Source organism: Amphiprion ocellaris, chromosome 1 (assembly GCF_022539595.1).
Source record: "Amphiprion ocellaris isolate individual 3 ecotype Okinawa chromosome 1, ASM2253959v1, whole genome shotgun sequence".
Taxonomy (NCBI): domain Eukaryota; kingdom Metazoa; phylum Chordata; class Actinopteri; family Pomacentridae; genus Amphiprion; species Amphiprion ocellaris.
Genome location: NC_072766.1, coordinates 31520103 through 31540998, shown reverse-complemented (window position 1 = coordinate 31540998; position 20896 = coordinate 31520103). Strand labels below are relative to the sequence as shown.

Below are 20896 nucleotides of genomic sequence, written 5' to 3'. Positions count from 1 at the left end.
GTGGTGGATCTAGAAAATTTTAACTCCCTGTGGGTTAGTGTGTAAATTCGTTATATTTTGACTGGAGTCTGGTAGGCCTTAGCATTTCCATCTCTGTAGTTTGGACAATTGTGCCTGACTCAGCATTTCTGTGTTCTGTAAACTCTTGCATGTAAATTGTTGTTGAACATCATCCTGTTGGGTCTTCGTTGCCTACGATTGAGTCTCTGCTTGGCCACAAAACTTATGGTAATGAGACTCACGCTGGGTGAAAGGACAAAACTGCCAACATTTTTATGTCTAAACTGTTTATGTAGACTAGAAATTGTGAGAAGACGAGGTAAACTGTACTTTATTCATAATTTTCTGGTTGATTAAGGAAAATTCTGGATCTTAAAAAAAATAAAACTTTTAAAACCTCAAAACACTAATTTAGACTAATAATATCCAAAGCCTTGTGACCTGTTTAAAATTTGAATGAACTAATAAAATCTGCAAGCTGCACAGTGACTTGATGGTTATCACTTTCACCTTGCAGCTAGAAGATCCCCAGTTTGCATCCTGGCCTGGACCTGGGATCTTTCCACATGGAGTTTACATGTTTTCCCTGTGCATGCATGAGTTTTCTCCAGGTTCTCCGCCTTCCGCCCACAGTTCAAAAACATGTTCAGGTTAATTGGCAATTCAAAATTCTCTGTAGGTGTGATTTTCTGTATATGTAGCCCTGTGATAGACTGTTGACCTGTCCAGAGTGTCCCCTGCCTTATCGCTAAATCAGCTGGGATAGACTCCAGCCCCTCCATGACCCTAATGAGGATTAAGCAGTGTATAGATGATGGATGGATGTAAAATCTGCCAGAGCTCCAGGGTTCCAGAGATTGCTGGATTTCAGCAGTAGTCCAGCTGACTTCCCATCCTTTTCAATGGGAATTTAATCCTTTGATGCGCAGTGTGGGCCAGGAGATACGCATTTTCCGTTGGATTTGGGTCACTTTTGACCCATGTTACACATCAAAGGGTTAACACAGTGTTTCAAGGATTTTGTACAAACTGTACAACAAATCGCTACCAAAAGTCACAGCACACCATTCCCAATCAAGCTGCGCATTTTATTATCAATTGTATGCAGTCTCAAAGCTGTAAGGTGAGTTATGTGGTGAAAGTAACTCAGGAAGAATCCATAGGAATAAGCCTGAGGAACAGTAAATGTGCTTCAATGCTTATGCACTGGAACATGTAATAAGAATTCAGATCAGATAAGCTCTGAGCAGTACTGGAGAACCCAGATGACTGCTGTCTTTTCTCTTCACTCTCTGTATCAGTTTTTCAACAAATTGCTGCCTCATGAAACAGCCAAAACCATCAAAAGAACTTTGAGTATCACTACTTTCGAAAGACGAATAGATAAGCTTTCAGGGCTACATGTAAGCTACATGTCTTACTGTCACATTTTCCTTTTATGTAAGGATCACTAAAGGAAAAGACAAGACCACCTGATTAGTTATTTGTAAAATACATTTAATCCCTTTATACTTGGGCAAACCAAAGTCTACATGAGTAGAAGGGTTAAGATTGAAGTGGCAGTGGGTCCTGAGTGGCAGTTTCCAAATTCAAAAGACAGCAATATGAACAACACTGTCAAGGAAACATTAAGTCGTCCCTCAATACTGGACTGATGCGTGTTGTCATGCATGATTTGAATGATTTAGGGAGCAATTAGCTGATTTGTAGAAGGGTTTAGCTTCCTCTCAGCTGGCACTGCCACTAAATCTTCCACCCTTTCTATCCAGACTCCTTTGATGACGTACCACACACACAGATATCACAATACAAAGAGAAAAAAGGCATTCGAGTACATTATTTTTCTACAACCTTCATTATTTTCATTAGTACAATACATGAGAGCTGTACGACACTTTAACTGTTTCTCAGTTTAAGTGTGAGTTGTAAACAAGGCAAGGTCTTAATTGGTTGACAAAAGCTAAGGTTATATGGAAGGTTACACAGGATGCAATGATTTAATGTGAGTGCATGTTGATGTGTGATGAGTTAGTGCTGTGCAGTTACATGTATCAGTGGCGACTGGATTTAGTATGAACAGAATCAGAACAGAGGCCAAATGGTACAATAAAACCACACTGGACCTGTTCTGACCCTGCACGATGAACAGTTATTACATGAAAGGTGATGAGAGCTAATATGCTGTGAAGCCGGAGGAACAGTACAACAACAATGACATAACCATGCCAGATAAGACAGAACTAGACTCAACCAGGCAGGGCAGCCTAGATTCAGAACACTAAACCAAAGCTCTTTCTCCTCTTCATTTGCTATAGGATGCAATTCCGTCTTACTTCAGCAAAAAAGCAATTCCCTACAGGGTTGAGCAACTAGGGACAATTGGCTTGATACGAGTACAGTCAACACGTTTGTATGAAAAAGCACATGATTCATACATGGATGCATAAATGACCACTACATTTACAGTTAAAGGCATACATACATATATTTGAATGAAAGTCATCTGATTTGGGAAAGATGATCCTAAAATAAGTGCACAGACATAAACGTTTTGGACGCCTGATGAACAACAACAAAATAATAAAAAAAAAAAAGTAAAAATATTTTTAAAAAAATAACCACATAGTCAGACATCAGGTCACTGACTTTGGTTCCAGCTTCCAGATTAACTGGTTCAATTCCAGCAGACATCACACAGCGATATGAATGTGAACCAAAACAATATAAGACAACAAAGTGTGTTTGTGTGTGTCTCTATGCGGTGAGGCCAACCCCAGTGCTTCACTAGTGCTGGTCATACTCATCTGGTTCAATATGGAGCAAGTCTAACGAGCAGAGAATACAGGAAAATACTGGAGGAAGATCTAATGTAATATAATATCCATGCTCAGGCAGACATAAAGCACTGTCAACATATATTTATATACAGTTTATACATAAAACAGTGAAATAACATCCATAAAACCAAGAATATAAGGGCAGGTTCATAGGCAAAAAGCAGTAAACAACTAATCAATCACTAAAGGATTACAGCACCTTGACTGGTGAATGTAATTGATGTGTGATAGTGTGATACAATATCTACATATCATGTAAGGATAGCTCTGGTCTAAAATGCATAACAGTATCTGTGACTAACAAAAATTCATCGACAGTGTGATAAAATGCTCAATGGAAGAAGGTTTACACTGTCTTAAAGAGCTGACTAAATCCAGCAAGCAATTATATATGTGACATTTCCTGGTTATAAAAGAAAAAAGGGAGATAGTGTGATCGTTCTTCCTTTCTTATCAAGTCTCCTGGCAGCCCATTGCTTCAGTACACAGGGCTGTTGCGGATCCCGCAGCACAACACCATGCTGAAAATCATCTCAAAGATCTGGGAAGAGCAACATGAAAAAAGTGATGATTAGAAATGTTCTTCTTCTCAAACATTTCATGTCACAGAGGCAGTCTTGTCATGTTTTTAATGCAATTAAAAATAATAGCAGGATTATTATCTGTGGAATGCCTATACCTCCAAAAAGCAATAACTTCAATACACCTTGTTTATTTAACCCTTTGACCTCCAAGTAGGTTCTGGGCATTTTTTTCTCAGTTTTTACTGCAATATAAAGTCCTGCACCTCTATGGAAAAAGCACAGCCATGGCTAGAAGGGCAGACAACTCAGGAAATGTCTTGTGTACAGTATGACACAGCTGCCATCACTGACATAAAAGAAAACAAGTACAGTTATATTTCTTCGACTATTTAATTTACAAAATTAAAACTACCTGGATAGATATATAAAACATTTTGTTTGCCTATAGGTGGTACAAATACTGGAGAAAAAAAATTGTTGTGCTATTTTTAGCCATGGCTGGACTGTTTCCATAGAGGTGCTGGACTATATATTGCAGTGAAAACTACGAACAAATGCCCAGAACCTATTTGGAGTTCAGAGGGTTTACCAAACAAGACCAGAACAGAACAAACCAACATCTAAACTAAACTTTTTTTCAACATCTTACATTAAATGGTGTCCAAAGACAAGTAGCTACTTTAGCCAGTAAGAAGTGAAATTTTCATTATGAAAACTGCAACAACAATGTCCCAATTAAAATCAAAACAAAACAAAACAAAAAAAACAGGTACAAAAGCAAGACTAACTTTTTCACAGGTAGCACCGGTGCGAACAACTTTCTCTTTAGTAACACCTTAACTTCACAGGCAAAACACATCACTTGCTGAACATTTGCAGGCTGCAGTAGATGCTGCTTGGTAGCTGTGGTGCTCAGACAGGTGTGTGACCAAAAATTGTTTTGAAAAGAGCAAACTAGGGCATCCTAAAATCCAACGTGTCCCAGATTAAACTGAATGATTTTTTTTTCTACATGCGGTCATTTCCCCATGTAGGTGCGCTCCACATTTCACAAGAAGACCCCATTTTTAAGTGTAAATACTGTAGTACACCAAAGTTATAAAAAGTGCTACTTTCCACCTGTTGTTTACACAGTAACTGTCTGTGCCAGTTAGAACGACACCAATACAGCTTAATCATCATCATGACCTCGTACAATGTGACCACTCTAAATTTTAACTCACACACTCTCAAAAAAAGATCACAAATGTGACCATTATGGTCACAGTCTGGAGCCCTGAGAAGAACACAACTGTTACCAATTTGTTGTGTACTTAGCAGCTAATAAATAATTCAATAAATAAAGCTATATATAAGCTGTCCATTCCTGCTTTACAAACTAAATTTGTGCCATGTGCAACTGAAATATACTGTGAAACAAGCTGTAAAGTCTTTTTTCTGTAAAATGCTGAGGGTAACATTATTGATACGAACACTGCATTGTAACTTTTTGGGTAAATGGTGCAGCTGAACCAGTCTAATTTTGAATGTATAGAAAGTTATAGGTTGTATTTATAATCAAAGATTCATTTCATTGACAATGTGAGTGTGCTTGTTTGTTTCTATGTGTAGTCCTGTCAGTTACTGAAATGTGTGATGTCTTACCATAATAACTGCAACCACCAGAGCAGCAATACCAATCAAGTAAATCTTGTCTGAGAACAATTCCTGGATCCTGCTGTGGCAACTCTGTGAAGGAAAACCAACAAAGCATGCACTTCATTTCCAGTATGGTGATGTCAACTCAGTCTGAAATGAGTGTTTACAGTGTATTTTCCATTTACCATGACAACACACTTTCCCTAACCTGACCCAAGCTGTTTCGGTTGCCTAAACTATAACCAAACCGTAATAATGATCAAACACGCAGATAATGGTCATGAGAAACAGACAGTGAAAGGGTAACCGGATGTGCGAAATGCATGGAAAATGTGGGTGTGTTGGCAGCATTTACTCAGCAGAAATAATTAGGGAAAGGCTGCTGAACTGACTGTGCTGGCACTGGTGAGCTAAAGTAGCCAACACTGCACAGACCAGTCACTGGAATAGCTGCATCGACACCAAATCCACACACGTACACATGCATGTTTTTAGTATTGTTTTCAGCCTCTGTAATGATATAGTTTTAGTAAAAGTAAAAATGGTCGCACACATACATATCTTAGTTTAGGATGAAGACTAAAAGTGAGGGAACTTTACTAATTAACGTGTTATATCTTTATTATATCATGTTGTGATGTTAGGGTTAGGGTGCTGTAGCTATTTCTTTCAAACAACAGCCAGGAGTAGTTACTTGTTTGTACCACAAAACCAGCAGACATATGAGAGTGACTCACAGCAAGAATAAGTACATAACATTATGTACTTTCAAAAGTACATAACATAACCTACACCTAAATGGAACAGATCTGTGTTATTAGTGCCAGCTTTGACAAAACAAGATGTCTGCTGGTCAGTGATCACTCTATCATCACTGTCAATATGTCGTGTAGATGGTTTACATTTACTGTACTTTTAGGAGGCTAGAGTTGGTTCCAAATGTACAATTTCATGAATTTCAAAACTATTTTCTATTAAAATGTCTGCCATATTTGATTCTTCTCCTACTGGTATATGAACTGCAATGCAACTCTACAGGGTTCTAATGGAAAGGTTAAGATAAAAAAAAAAAAAAAAAAATCAATGTTGAGATGGTCTGATTTATCTTCCATATTCGCTCTGAAATGTGACCAAAATGATTGTGCTTTTTAATTTCAGCTACAGTCGAAGCACAACTTGACGCACCAAAGTTGTGATTAAACTATTGATATGGATGATGACACTTACAATTGAATATCCTTGGCTGGGGCAGATGTCCGTCAGACCAAGCTTGTCTGTGAATTGCGTCAGAATAGAAGTCCCCTGGCCTTTACCGCAGCAGTTCAGCTGAAACACAAAGACAACACAGTGATGACTCTGTAAAGATGCGCTAATGGGACAGTTCCACTGCCTGCCATGTGTTTCTACAGTAGCAGATAGTCAGTGACAGTCCACCACTACAAACCCTTGCCAGTCTCCTGCCCCTATCAACCATATACAAACTGTGCTGGAGACAATGAAAACAGCTTCCTCCTACCTGAACTCTCTCATTCAGGTCTACACTCCCTTCTGCTCAGTACGCTCGGCCGACAAAAGGCTCCAGATACAACCACCACAACAGGGCTGGTCAATAGCTAGACTCTTCTCCTCTGTGGTTCCCTGGTGGTGGAACAAGTTACCAGACTCTGTTCCATCTACAGAGTCTCTTTCAGTCTTTAAGAAAAGAATAAAACCCAGTTCTTCACTGAACACCTTTTCAATTGACAGAATGCAAAATAAAAATGCTTTTACGTCTCCACTGCCTGTAGACACCCATGTCCTATTATCACACTTCAACTTGTTTTACTTATCCAGGCTGTTTTCTCCTGACTAGATCCTTGCTTGTATTGTATCTACTCTCAGATGTACGTCATAAAAGATAAAAGCGTCTGCTAAATTAAATTGTGGAATTGTAGACAAGAGACAAACTTCAATTTTTAAAAGTCCCTCTATGTTCAGCTCTCACTGTTAATTTATACTTCTGTTTTTGAGTTTCTCCTACCATTCTTATTTTATAAACTGTCCATACTTCATAATTTCAGATTTTCTACTATTAACTCGTATTCTGCATATACAAATTTTCTTTTTGGAATTTCGTACACTGGGATTGTGAAAATTTATTTGGGTGGACTGGTGCAAAAGATAGACTTCCGATACTCATATTTGCATAGTTCAGTGTGCATAGTAACAAAAATACTTAACATAACGCTGAACCTTCAGTGTAAATATATATTTATTCAACACTTTATGTCTTCTGCTGCTACGCTCAAAAATGTCATTAATGATGAATAAAGTTCTATCTTTTCATTAGTTGCTACAGGTTGAGAACGAGCACCTGTCACTGAAACTCTCTCTGTCTTCTGAATCTATAGATTTCAACTTGATTTTCAGAGTTTTAGCAACTTGGAACTTTAGTAAGTTTCAAAGTGAGCATAAAAAGGTAATCTAAAAGACTTTTGAACTCCTATTATCAGAACAAAAGGACACTGGATCTGTATTCAGCACATCTCTACTTGTGGTAACATTTATGGACTACATCTCCTGAGCATCTGGGTCACCTGAACACCTGCTGCTCTGCTGTGAGCTTCCAGGTCTCACAGATTCCTCAAAGGCCTTTATTATTTTCTTCTACACAATATGACAGTGAAGAGGGGATGTGTCTATGAAACATAGTCTCTTCTACCTTTCAAAAGGGGCTGTATTTCACATTGTAAAACATAAATAAATAATAGATTTTAGAGTGTATGTTCATACCGTCTCATGGAAGACCTTGAGTACAGAGGCGACAGTCTTCTTTTGGTTCTGGTCAGTGAGGCTCTGTGTCACCGCCTTGTCATAGACGGAGTCATAGAAGTTTATCATCTCCTTCGAAACCTGAAAAAGGAACAAGATGTTTCTATGGGCTCATTCTCGAAAGTCGAAGCTGAAAAGTACATCAGTTTCACTGACATTCAGGAGAAAGCAACGTGGTATTCAAACTAAAGATGTAAACAAATCAAAAGTTGTGTTATTGTTGGCATCATGTTGGAGGAAATCTGGTAAGTGTCTGCAAGATTATCAGCTGTCAAAGCAAACACAGAAGCAATGAGGAAAACTCAATGATCTGAGACAAAAGTTGAAACAGGTTCAACTTTTCTTTGGTTGTAACCCTCTATGATGGAACCCCACTAAAACAGCAATCCCCATGAACTAAACTACTTTATTTTTAAATGCAACTGTCAGTCAAAACATGGTCTATGTGAGGACTTGGTGGCATTAAAACAAATTGATGAGAAAAACTTGTGAAGCAGAAATTATAAACTGGAAGTCACCGGTGTCATGCTGCCACACTTCATATTCTCTGCAGAGTAGTACCTGCTTCTGCTGTTTATTTAACACTGTTACATAGCAAACTTGGATTAACCCAGAAGGCATTTTGCCAACATCTACATCTACTTATTACTGGAAGAAAAAAAACATTTCCAATTGTGGTTCCTAACTTCAGGCATTTATTTGATAAAGCATATCTTTTAGTACCTGTAAATAGCCATGTGCTTGTAGTCAGAGTATTTTGATCAAGGATCAAGTTATGTAATTTCACCTCGATTAACCAAATTTTCAAAAAGTTTACACCTGACCATCTCATATTTGTCAGATTTTTTTCTGTGCATATGTTAGTAAATGAACAGGTAAAACTTTCAGCCGCAAGTGTAACTTTTGGAGTTGAAAACTCTAAAAGAGGGGTGGGGGTGGTGTCGATTTTTGTTGAATTTTTTTTGCACCAATCTGTGAAGCAATGTTTGAAGTGCCGTGACTTTAGAAATAAGAAAGGTCTTCAATGGTACAACCTGCTTTTATAAAGCAATACAAACCAGTTTTATGATGGTGCAAATTTGGTCATAAAAATTCCACCTTTTTTCTATTCCAATATTCCACCAACCATAAAACCTTTCTCTATCCTTGTAAGAGGCAGATTTTTGTTTTCCTGTGATTAGCACCAATGGGAGCTGTAGAAATGTAGAGTATGGTGCCAGTCAGAGGCATACTTTGATTTTTTTTTTTTTTGAATAGGGTTTTTATTTATTTATGGCCAACATTTGAACATGCATTAAGCAGGTATGATGGTGAAGCTACTCCAATAATGTACCAACTGAAAGAGTTATATAACATTGATACTGGACTAAAATAAAAATCATGGTCTTCCAACTGATAGTGCTTCAAATTATTTTATAAAAAGTGGAACCATAAGCAACCATGTTCATGTTTATTATCTATGTCAGAGATATTGTTTTTCATTTGTTTGTGACATCTTTATCAAGATCTGTTGTCATTATAATCTTTTCAGCAAAGAGTCAGTCACATACATGGTGTACTATTGTCAGCATTAAATTCCCGTTTTTAAGTACTTCATGCCCAATTTTTTGTGGAAAATGGGTTTCCCGGTTCACTGCCTCTTTTTTACAATATTGATACCCAAGCTGTGTCCATATGAATGGATTTTACTGGATATTCCAAAAGATGCTGGTGCCATACCGTTCAGGTGTATATTTTGTGAGTATCTGTCATTTGGCAAAATGGCTGCAGAGGAGGACGTGTTGAGAACATATGCTGTTTGTGATAAACTTGCCAAAATGTGACTATGCAATGTGGTCCATATATGATCACATATCACAGTAACTGAGATATTTAATTCATTTAGGAATAATTTGTCTACTTGATTTCACATTGCATAATGTTGCAAACATAACCATGAAAAATAAAGGTTTTGTAGTTGGTGGAATATCAGAATACAAACAAAATTGGAAATTTGCTGACCAAATTTATACCATCATATAACTGGTTTGTATTACTCTATCAAAACAGGGCTGTGCCTTTGAAAACCATATGTACATATCAACCTGCAAAATTTCAGTACTCCAGCTACATTCTTTCTCAAGTTATAGTGCTTCAAACATTGCGTCCCAAACTGGCGCAAAGAAAACAACATAAAAACTGACATGACCCCACTCCTCTTTCAGAATTTTCTAACTCAAAAATTAATTTTAGCTTTGACCCCTGATTTTACTCATGGTCAAGTCAATCAATATTCACCCACTTAAAAAAAATCTGTCAAATTGAAGATGGTGAGGTGTGGGAGATTCGGTGAATTGAGGTGGAATGACACTTGGATGTCCATTTCAAGCTCTAGTATATGTTTGCAATCTTACAGTGTCTTTGTGCATGTAGCCCCAGATGCCAGCTGCAACTTCACAGGCGAACAGGATGACCAAGCAGGCAAAGAACTGCAAGACAGAGAAAAAATCCACTCATTAAAATAAAAACAGCTCTGTAGCACCAGCAGAAGTGTGAAACTCTGTACAGAGCCTTTAAATGGGACTGTGACTCACCGTTCCCAGTAGACACTGGGACTCCTGAATGGCACCATAGCACCCAAGGAAACCGACAACCATCATCACTGCACCGACAGCAATCAGAATGTGGACACCTGTGGACAGACAGACAGTATAGATTGACTAATGTTTGTGGAGGAGCACAAATATTGACAGCGGTGTGAGAGAAGTGCTGCAGGGACCAGGCACACTGTCAGAGTTATTGTCCATCTGACAAACACTTGATGTAAAGAGCCATTACAGGAACAGAAACCACTAAAAGTCTCTGAAACCTCTGTGGTTTGGAAGAAGAGCTCCACTTCATTTGAATGCATACAGTAACACCTGATGGACAGCAGATGGCACAATTTTGTTTTCATGGCTGCAGAATGAAGTGAGTCATGTTCCAGTTATGTTGTTTCATGTTTGCTTATACAAAGCTACTGCTCCATAATTCAACACATTATCCTTCATCCATAAAACAGGTTCTGCACTTTTTTCTCTCCTCACTGCTTCTGTTAAGACCTCCGTGCATTTCCTGTGCTTTGCTTTCAGCTGCACACTTGGTGGAAGATGGAGGGGGTTGCAGTATTCCAAGAAAGATGCGTGAATACACTCATCTGTCTCATCAGGAAACAGTCACAGAGGTACTATGCAGGCCTTTATTGGGGCCGTCTCCCTTTAAATCAATATATTTACTGGTTGCATTACTTCTGAATTAACAAGCATGCCTGTACATCTATTATATTTTAACCATTATAGTATTCAACAATGGATTTGTAATACATCCAAGAGAGTCAACAACATACAAAATATGAGGTCTCAGATTAGTCCAGCTCTAGATTTTCAAAATAATATCGTTAGTGTGAAGCTTTTATTTTGAGGTTTTACAGCATTATAACACTAGGGGTTAATTATAACCTGAAGTTAAGACAACGGTATAAAGCCACCTTACCCTACTAGCTAAAATGAAGAAGGATCAGAACTACTTTCAAAGAACTATACAAGAAGTAAGAGAGAAAAGTCTGCCATCATAGAGATGTGGAGGACATAATACATTTCAAAAATATGGATGTCCACACACATTGTCAGACATCTCTTCAGGGGGACACTGATAGTGTTGCAGTGGGTCATATACATGAGAAGAGCCATAAACATCTGAGTAACAAATGAAAAACTTGAAGGGAGTTAAATCTGAATCAATGATCGAGCCCTCACACCTTCAGGCATATCAGGACATGCCACAGTCGAGAGGTTTAATTGTGAGAAAGCAGTTGCTTTCAGGCCTGTTGCCTTTTTGGATGTTGCACAAAAAAGAGGTGCATATAATTTCTTGTGTACTCGATAATGCACATTTTTGTTACAACAGCTTCTTCTTTGGTAAATTCACCAAGCTGCTGTGGTTGTGTCGTTCAACGAAAACCAAGAAGGTTCACAACTTTGCATAACCAAGTTTTTCCAGAGTAAACTGTGCAAATATGCTGGTTTTGTCTCCAGGCTGAGTTTGTATATATTCTGCATAAGTGTACATTAACTGTGATTGTATTAATTGTATTATTATATGTTAAGTAGAATAGACTTGAAATAGAATGGGTTTTGACTGTGTTAACACCAAGTATGGTTTGGGGTATTGCAGGACTGAGGCTCACAGTTTTACTACAAACTGGCGAGATCAATGCTGCCACTGATATAAAAACCTGAAAGGGTGCAAATAGGAAAAGCAAAAAGGATCATACCTGTAACTCTTTCACCATTTGCCCCATTATCAAACATCTTAAATATCTTTATCTTGTTGTTGGAAACAGGTTTACCAAAGCACTTCAAACCCAACCCACGGAGGTTCTACCGTTCTTCTTGAACTTCAGCCATGTGTTTATCTGCTCTCTTCTAAAAGAAACAGGTAGACTGTCCATAACATTGTGAAGCTAACATAACAACTCACCTCTAAATATTTTATCCAGATGCTGTCAGTTACTTTGGCGAAGTTATCCGACTATTGTTGAATATACAATGAAAGCCTTCCTTTCACGTGCTTCCTGGTCCCTGTTATATTTTAGTAGTTTATTATTTCACTGCAACTCAGCCATTAAAGGAAACTCTGCCCTGAGACGAGAGTGAATGCAGTGGAAAAGACCTTTAAGATGGAATTTCTTCCCCTGTAGCTGACCTAAGAGGAAGTACACTACCGTTCAAAAGTTAGTCACTTAGAAATGCTCTGTTTTTTGAAAGAAAAGCAGTTTTTTTCAATGAAGATAACATTAAATGAATCAGAAATACAGTCTAAACATTGTTAAAATGGTAAGTGACTATCCTAGCTAGAAACGGCTGATTTTTAATGGAATATCTACATAGGGGTACTGAGGTCAATTTCCAGCAACCATCACTTCTGTGTTCTAATGATACATTGTGTTAGCTAATCATGTTGAAAGGATAACGGACGATTAGAAAACCCTTGTGCAATTATGTTAGCACATGAATAAAAGTGTGAGTTTTCATTGGAAAACATGAAATTGTCTGGGTGACCCAAACTTTTGAACGGTAGTGTATATGTAGGCACATATAACTGAAATATTTGACTAGCTATTTGTTCTAAATGCTGACATGGTTACCAGGTACATGTTTAATATGTTTTAGTAGTCTTTCTACTCTGGACAAAATTTGCTGCAAAAGAGCAACGTCCCAGCTCCCCAAACCAACCAGCTGCTTCTGCTGACGATAAAAGACTCTGTCTATAAACACAATCCAGCAGCTGCTTGCATTCAGATGTTCACTATATAACTGTACATTACAGCTTTACAGAAAAATGTCTTTAGTTGTGATTGTATTTCTTTTCCTCTATCAAAATGTTACTTGTGCCTGTTAATACTCAGATCAGTGGAATATTTTTTTCTCCCTTTAACTTAAAACAAGTTGACTAGTTCTTTATTTAAAGATAGGTCTGATAAGCCCCATTGTTGTCCCAGTAATATGTATCTGGGGAAGCTGCAGTCCAGTTTACATAAACAACAGTGTATGACAATAATCAAGTTGAAGGCAACTAAGGAAGATTTAACAGCTGAATATTTAAGGTGTCCATTCCTGGAAGAAGATTTAATTCTAAACACATCCCAACTATTTGTGAACTCAGAGGGGATATTCCTCTGACTCAGATTCTATTTTTGTGAGGTGTTACTGTCAACTGCTGGTAATGAGTGAAATTAATGTAGGTCAGGTACATCTATGGGATGTCCTCACAAATACTACAGTGTGTCACACTGATGCCATTTTAACTTTTCTGGGAGATGATATGAAAGTGGGAGTCTCACCTTACTTGTCCCAGTGTTAGATGCAGTAACTTTCTCAGTAACTGAATGACTATAGTTTACTGCTCAATGGGGAAAGTGAGTCAAGTAATAACTTCCTGATAACCTTCAAGTCATGACCTTCCTTCAAATAACAATTTCCTGAAGCCACTAGTCTCAGACAAATACTGTTTTTACAGATACCTCTGTGAATGTCGGTAACACAAATCTACAAGTGAATGAGCTTGTGCGCTGTTTAAATGACTTGGGTCATCTGTGAATCACACACAAATTAAATTGTACTCATTGTACTCATCTTCTATCTAAAACTCAATGTAATTATTTGTCAGTTTTGAGGTAAATGCCTTTTATCTTAAGAAAGAATTTTCTCACTCCCCCATTGCATGAAAATTGTGACTTGCTCAATTAGAAAACTGTAGACAAATCACCAAATTGTGAAGATCTGTGAGTGATTCAGAGCACAGGTCAGATAATGCCAGAAATCGTATATCTGCAATAACTGAGATTGCAGCGTAATGTGTCCAGAATAATTTGAACATCATCCACGTGGCTTCAGTAAAATGTGTTCCATTATCCCTTCTGCTCGGTTTTAGTGACCAGCTAATGCAACAGTATGAGAGTGCATTTTACAAAGTACGGTCTCACTGGTATTTACAATTTTTCCATCAGCAGTGTTAGCTTTAGAAAAGTTTGCCTCAGGCTTGGTGTCATCGCCAACCATTCAGCATGGCTCCCTAGTTTTCTGCATTTTCAAATTTCACAAAGAACAACAGCTCAGATTATTGACAGGACAGTGCATGTTAAAAAACTGCAATGTGCCGTGCTCTTGTTATATACTGAGCATTTTAGATTTGGATAAATTATTTGATCTCAAATATTTCTAAAACAAGGTGATATGCACAGTGACCCAAAACGATTGTATAGAATATCCTTTGTACAACTGCCTTTGTTTTTCACTTCCAAATTAATCTGAGAAATCTGTAGCTTTACTTAAAATCTGTCTCATCATCTGACTGGTCATGCTTTTCCCCCATTAAATTTCTTTTTAATGGTGTTGCCGTTTTCAAATACATAACGGAGAGTGATGCATGTGTTTTCTGGTAAAAATGCTAGTATTTCTAACCAATAGCTGGAAACCATTCTCGAAATAGTTGCCAACTTTGTCACAAAAGCTGATATGGTTGTGTAACTTAGAAGAAAATGAACTTTCATCTACTTTCCTCCTCAGAAACCTGATCTTTCTGGAAAGAAATATGACTAAACCGGTACTGTGATGTTGAGTTTGAGTTACTTTTAAGGATTTTTTTTTTTCCATTTGTAGTTCAATATCGAAGTTTTACAAGAAAATATTTTTAACAGATTGCTGATCTGTGGTTAAGATAACATCTGCTACCTCTAAGTTTGTACGGTTCTGAAAACAGATCTCAGTGATACGTACAGAAGTATAAAGTGTGTATATATGTTTATAGTGAGCGTATATAGGCGAGAGAGGGGTCACTGGGTAATAATGTCTGTGAGTGTGTAGGGGGAAAGAAAGAAGAGAAGCAGATGTAGGAAAAAAGCGGGCAGACTGAGAGAGAAGGAGGGAAGGACTAAGGGAAAAATGAGGAGACCCAAGGCGACTTGAACATTAACCACAACCAGATGGGGAAGTAATGTGGAGCGACAGTGGAAAGAAAGTGAGCAGAGTGAAGGGAAAGAAAGTCTCACAGAGGAGGGAGGAGGAGGGGTGGGGCTGGTGAAGAGCAGGAGGAGGAGGGAGGGCCAGTGAGGAATTTTTTCCTAAACCGACAAGGTTTTTTTCTCCCCTTCTTGGGAATGAGAGGGAGGCTTTATGTAATGGGGAGGATGCAATCACTGAGGCTGCTCCAGAGAAAGTCCCCAAACAGCTCCTCTCTGACGAGGAAGCCTTTTTTCTTTAAACAACCACAACTATGCAGCCTTAGAATTTGACAAAACACTGATCCACACCCCTCCACACCCCTCCACTTTTTCTTTATTTTACACATACACAGGAGACGTTTTCTTGCATTTAGTTCTGGATTATAGCAATTCTGTATTTTCCTGTCATCCTACTTTGCCTGTATCTTCATCCCTACATGGAAGATGACTCAAGCTGTTTACACATACGGGAGGAAATGAGTCGGGTAATGTCACAGCTGCTAATTTCATGTGGGAGAGGAGAGCAAGCCTCTACCAGAGTCATATGATGCCCTGTGAGTGCTCTGTTAGTCCTGGTCACAAGTAGCTGGTGATCTGAGTGAGGCCGAGCCACGCCTAATTCATTCGAACATGCACTCAGCGAGCACTTTAAGAACACCACACTAATGGTGGGGAAGACCTCCCTTTGCTCTCTAAACAGCCTCAGTTGTTCATGGCATGAATTCCACAAGATGCTGGAAACATTCCTTTGACATTCTCCTCCATGTAGACATAATTGCATTACATAATTTCTGCTCGTTTGACAGCCGAGCATTCATGCTGCGGATATCCCATTGTACCACATCTCAAAGGTGTTCTATTGGCTTCACATGTGATTACTTTGGAGGCCACTGAAGTACTGAGAATTAATTGTCATGTTTATGAAATCAGTTTTAGATGACGTACGAGATGCCCATGCCCAGCATACTGTGGTAAGAAGTGGCTTTAGAACAATGACTGACTGACCCAAGGGGCCCACAGTGAGGCATGTACAATGCCTGGTGAATGTATTTCACACCAGTTTAATATTTTCACACCCAAGTTAGTGAGGATCTGTATGTCCAGTGTTTCACTGTTGCTATGCCGCCTGGACACTGTTCAGTAGAAGTTAAAACAGTAAGTCAAACCACCAATGATTTAATAAAAAGAAAATTCATCTACAACAATTCAGAATTGATTAATTATCTATATTACTGTGTTGTGTAAGCATAGTACACTTGTGGTTGGAGTGGTTATCAATACGTAATGTAAAAAAACATGAAATAAGGTGGCATTTGACCTGAAAACAAACCTTAAACCAGCTTTCAGGCAATGGTTAAAGATGATCTTTTTCACACAGCTGGAGGGAACATGTAACAAGATCAAGGCCCCTTTATTAGACATGTAAGATAGGGGAAGTGAGATGAAGAAAAGACTTGCACAACATCAATTTTAGAAAAAAGAGTGACCTGAACATTGGTTTGCTACAAGAAAGCTAGTGAGTCACCTGGAGTCGTGACAGTCCCTGTCTGTGGCTGGTGTGTCTATAATGTAGCTACACCGATCACAGTTTTACCGACTGTCATGACTCAAAATCATTAATGCAGTCACCTCAGCACTTTTTCAGTTACAGTAACAGTTTCGTGGATTCTGTAATAAGCTAATTTTCACAATGTAATCTTGCATAAATAAATTGGTCTGTATGACACATTCAGAAACACTGGATGTTACCAGAGCATCTCAAACCAAAAGAAACAGGCCACAACTCCTTCCTTCTTTTGCCCTTTATTGACAACTATTAACCAAGGCTAGCATGGTAAAATACGTTGAATGGCTATACACATTGTTGTCACCTCCAGTAACATTATTTTTATATCACCTGTCTATTCCACAGCGTGTGATTTTTTCACACACACTGCATCTGGTGAAAGACAGACCTGTTAAACAGTTTAAGAACATAAAAGAAATAAATATATTAAGGACCTTCCAGATCTTTAAAGACTAAAGTAAGTCAACTTATTCTGGCCATGAATAGTTGATGAAGACCCATCATAGCATATATCACAGTACTGGTTTCAAAATATGACCATAGGCTTCTAATGATACAGTGACACAAGAAGGAAATGTATTTGTTTAAGATAGGCATCAATGAAGAGGTCTCTTCACTGACCAATATAGTAGAAAGTATATCTGCTATATCTGGCTTTCACATTAATTCCCTCGACGTTCATACTGATCAAATAAAGCTGCTAGGAGATGCTAAACATTAATGTGTCTTTTTAAATTGTCTGAACTATCTAACTTGGATATTAGGCTTGTACTGATCAGCAATTAGATCAACTATTGACAACTGAAAACAAAAATGCCAGTTGTTCAGATTAAATCCACTGTTGTTGCAGTGAAATTTCAACCACACTGATCCGTTTTAAGGCTTTGTTGTTGTTTTTTTAACATACAAGACAATCTAAAGGTTTGCTTTTCTTCTCGCTTTACCTTTCTGCATCAATGTTCTGAATGTTGTGTTAATTAATGCCAGTGCTCATATAAAGTGTTTGTGCAATACTATGTGAGTGGAAAAATGCAAATAATCGTAAATGCTACAAACACCAAAATAGATTTTCCATAAAACTTAGACAGCATGAAGTTAGACAGAGACAGACAACAAAGAACCAGATGAAATACATACTGATGTAGAAGGTGCTGGGGGCATGGGCTTCATCTAATTTAAGCTCCAGCAGGCTGCTGATCTTGTGGTCATGTCTCAGCCACAGGGCCACACCCAGGATTACACCTCCTGCCAGCTGTAAAACACAACACACGCAGTTTCATCAGTACATTGAATTTCATTTGGTACATGCATTACATTGTGCTTCTGATATACGTATCTGTATTTACATTTTTGGAAACATGGAGTTTATATCAAATGAAGTCATTGTTTTGTATACAGCCCAATATCACAAATCTTCTTCAAATGGCTTTATTATGTGTTCAGCATACAACTGATTGTGTTCTTAGAGCTTCATTTAAGAAAGAAAAAGCCCAATAACTCTTTCACAAACAAATAATGACAGAGCCTTCAGAAAGAGTATTTAGCACGTGTACAGAAAACCACAGTAGAGGACACAGCAGATTTTCAGTACAATCGAGACAATAAAATAATACATTTTAGCAAATGTAGAATTTAATGGAAGTTTTTATAATTTTATGATGTGTGCCATCACAACATTATGGCTGAGTTTAACATTTGGATTTTTATATTACACCAAGCAGCAGGACTACAAGGAGCCCAATAAGAGCCAGGGCGGGAAATTTTTATCTGGACTATTTTTGTGTTTTGGTAAGTTCTACTCATCTACTTTGATCCACATGAACAGTTGGCGTGTTAGCTCAGACTCTTAAGACACTGCCTACTAAAGGAAACACTCTGCAGATAAAACAGAAAGGCGAAATGATGTGACACTTCATGTAATGCACTGATTGCTCATTACTCATTTTAAACGGCCGTAGCTGCAGTAGCTACAGCCACTAGCTGTGCACAGCAGCAGTTACTCTGTCTGGCTGTGATGGTGAAACTGTGGCTGTGACATGGTTACTACTTGGACTTCAGTTGCATTTCTGTTTAAAACTAAGGTGCCACCGATGTATCAAGCTACACTGTACACCACAGGAACTGAAGAGTACAATAGCTTCAATACCACATTCAGCCAATTCTTTGATAGATACAGAAAACAAAATCTGTCTTCTTTTTTTTTTTTTTACAGATGGCTGGAATGACTCTATATTAAAAGAATTAATCATTCCAGGACGAGTCTTATACCATGCAACACTTGAAAGGACACACAAAATAGTCATTTGCTTTAGATGGAATTCAGATCTGTGTATATTCTTCATACAGACAATATATGACATTGCTGACAGAGTATACATTTTTGGTCATCATACAGCCAAAATAATTCCACACAGCCGACGCTACATTTCTTTTTGCAACCAAATCTTCCTTTTCAGCGTTTCTCTCCTGTTTGCTTTTTTCGCAGTGCATATGTAGAGCCTGCTTGTCAACAAACTGCGTCTTTTAAACAAAGATTTTTCAAGAAATCCCTGTGTATCCAAGAAGCCAGTAATTGCATATTTTATCTCACCATCATAATGATGCATTTATGGTTTCCAATTTCAGAAGCGCTCTGTCAGCGCTTACAACTGCGATTACTCTTCACTAAAGCTAATGCAGATGATGCTTGATGTTAGAAGTGCAACAAGTCATTTGCATGTAAGAGCAGAAACACAGTTAATGTGTTGAAACATCCAGCAAAAATTACATATAGACACACATGCAAACAGAAAAATACACATCTTGCCTATTTAGTAACGTAGAACAGAGGAAATTTAGAGATTTCCTGGCTGCAAGCAAATTCTGTCTTGCTCTTATTTGACCCTTTCCCTAACTGAATGTTGGTGTTAGTAATAGAAAAGGAACATCAACTGTTATGTTAAATATAGCCCTGTACTGGCAAGAAAAAGTCCTGCATTTAATTTTTACTTCAATGTGAAGAGTGACAGTTTTTATCAGTACAATGTACTTTAATTTACTTAATATCTGCTTGAGATGGAGCTTTTCATTTTAACACAATGCTTTACAGTTCTAATGCAACACATTGCATAATAACTGATTACGAAAGAAAGAAAGAAAGAAAGAAAGAAAGCTCATTACCTTGTTGCACCTTGTTTGATCCAGTCAAAAAAAAGTTATGTTCAGTTAGATAATTTAGGATGTGTAAGCAGACACACAATTTTGTTGCTAAATTTGATTAATTTGGTTCAATATAAAGGACATTTATGACATTTTTTTATTTTTTACAAAAATCACAGTAAATCATTACTCTGCCAAGGAATGCAGTGGAGTTATGTGACGAACCGTGTTGGTTTGTCTGTCTGTCTGTTTGTTCACAATATTACTCAAAAACGGACTAACAGATTTGGATTAAATTTTCAGGGATTGTCAGAAACGACACAAGAACCTCCTGATTAGATTTTGGCAGTGATGTGGCGTATAGTCTGGATCCACAGATTTGATAAAGATTTCTGCATCATTGCGAGATAGCGGCACAGCGTCACTGTAACTACGACAACAAGTCAACACTATGTCAGCTGCCTGCTGACGATCACATGATTGCGATCCTACAACAAATCGAACACTGCGGACCATGATTTGTTTAAAGATGTCATCCATTGGAAATCATACAGCAACTGAGCAGCCTTGGCAGAGGTCTGCGTTCTCTGAGTGCTTTTCTTGTTATATTATATATTATACATTACAAAATATATTAAGAACCTTCTAGATCTTTAAAGACTAAAGTAAGTCAACTTATTCTGGCCATGAATAGTTAATGAAGACCCATCATAGCATATATCACTTCCCTGTTATTCACTGCAGCACGGGGAGAGATGAAATATCACTGACATATTCTATTAAATACTATTAATGGAAGTGAAATGCCAATACTGGTTTCGAAATATGACCATAGGCCTCTAATGATACAGTAACACAAGAA

At 37.9% G+C, this 20896-nt stretch overlaps 1 protein-coding gene across 1 annotated transcript in view; it reads right to left on the bottom strand.

The window, feature by feature from the left end:
• Window positions 1-1476: 1476 nt before the first annotated feature.
• The window catches only part of LOC111583408 (CD81 antigen-like), a 37151-nt gene continuing 17731 nt past the window's right edge, over window positions 1477-20896 (bottom strand). Inside the window, exons 2-8 of the mRNA XM_023292491.3 lie at window positions 18034-18148; window positions 10384-10481; window positions 10204-10278; window positions 7772-7891; window positions 6227-6325; window positions 5006-5089; window positions 1477-3378 (exon numbers count right to left, since the gene is read on the bottom strand). Coding sequence (XP_023148259.1) covers window positions 3316-3378; window positions 5006-5089; window positions 6227-6325; window positions 7772-7891; window positions 10204-10278; window positions 10384-10481; window positions 18034-18148 — 654 coding nt within the window. The 3' untranslated portion in view covers window positions 1477-3315. The remainder of the gene's footprint in view (window positions 3379-5005; window positions 5090-6226; window positions 6326-7771; window positions 7892-10203; window positions 10279-10383; window positions 10482-18033; window positions 18149-20896) is intronic.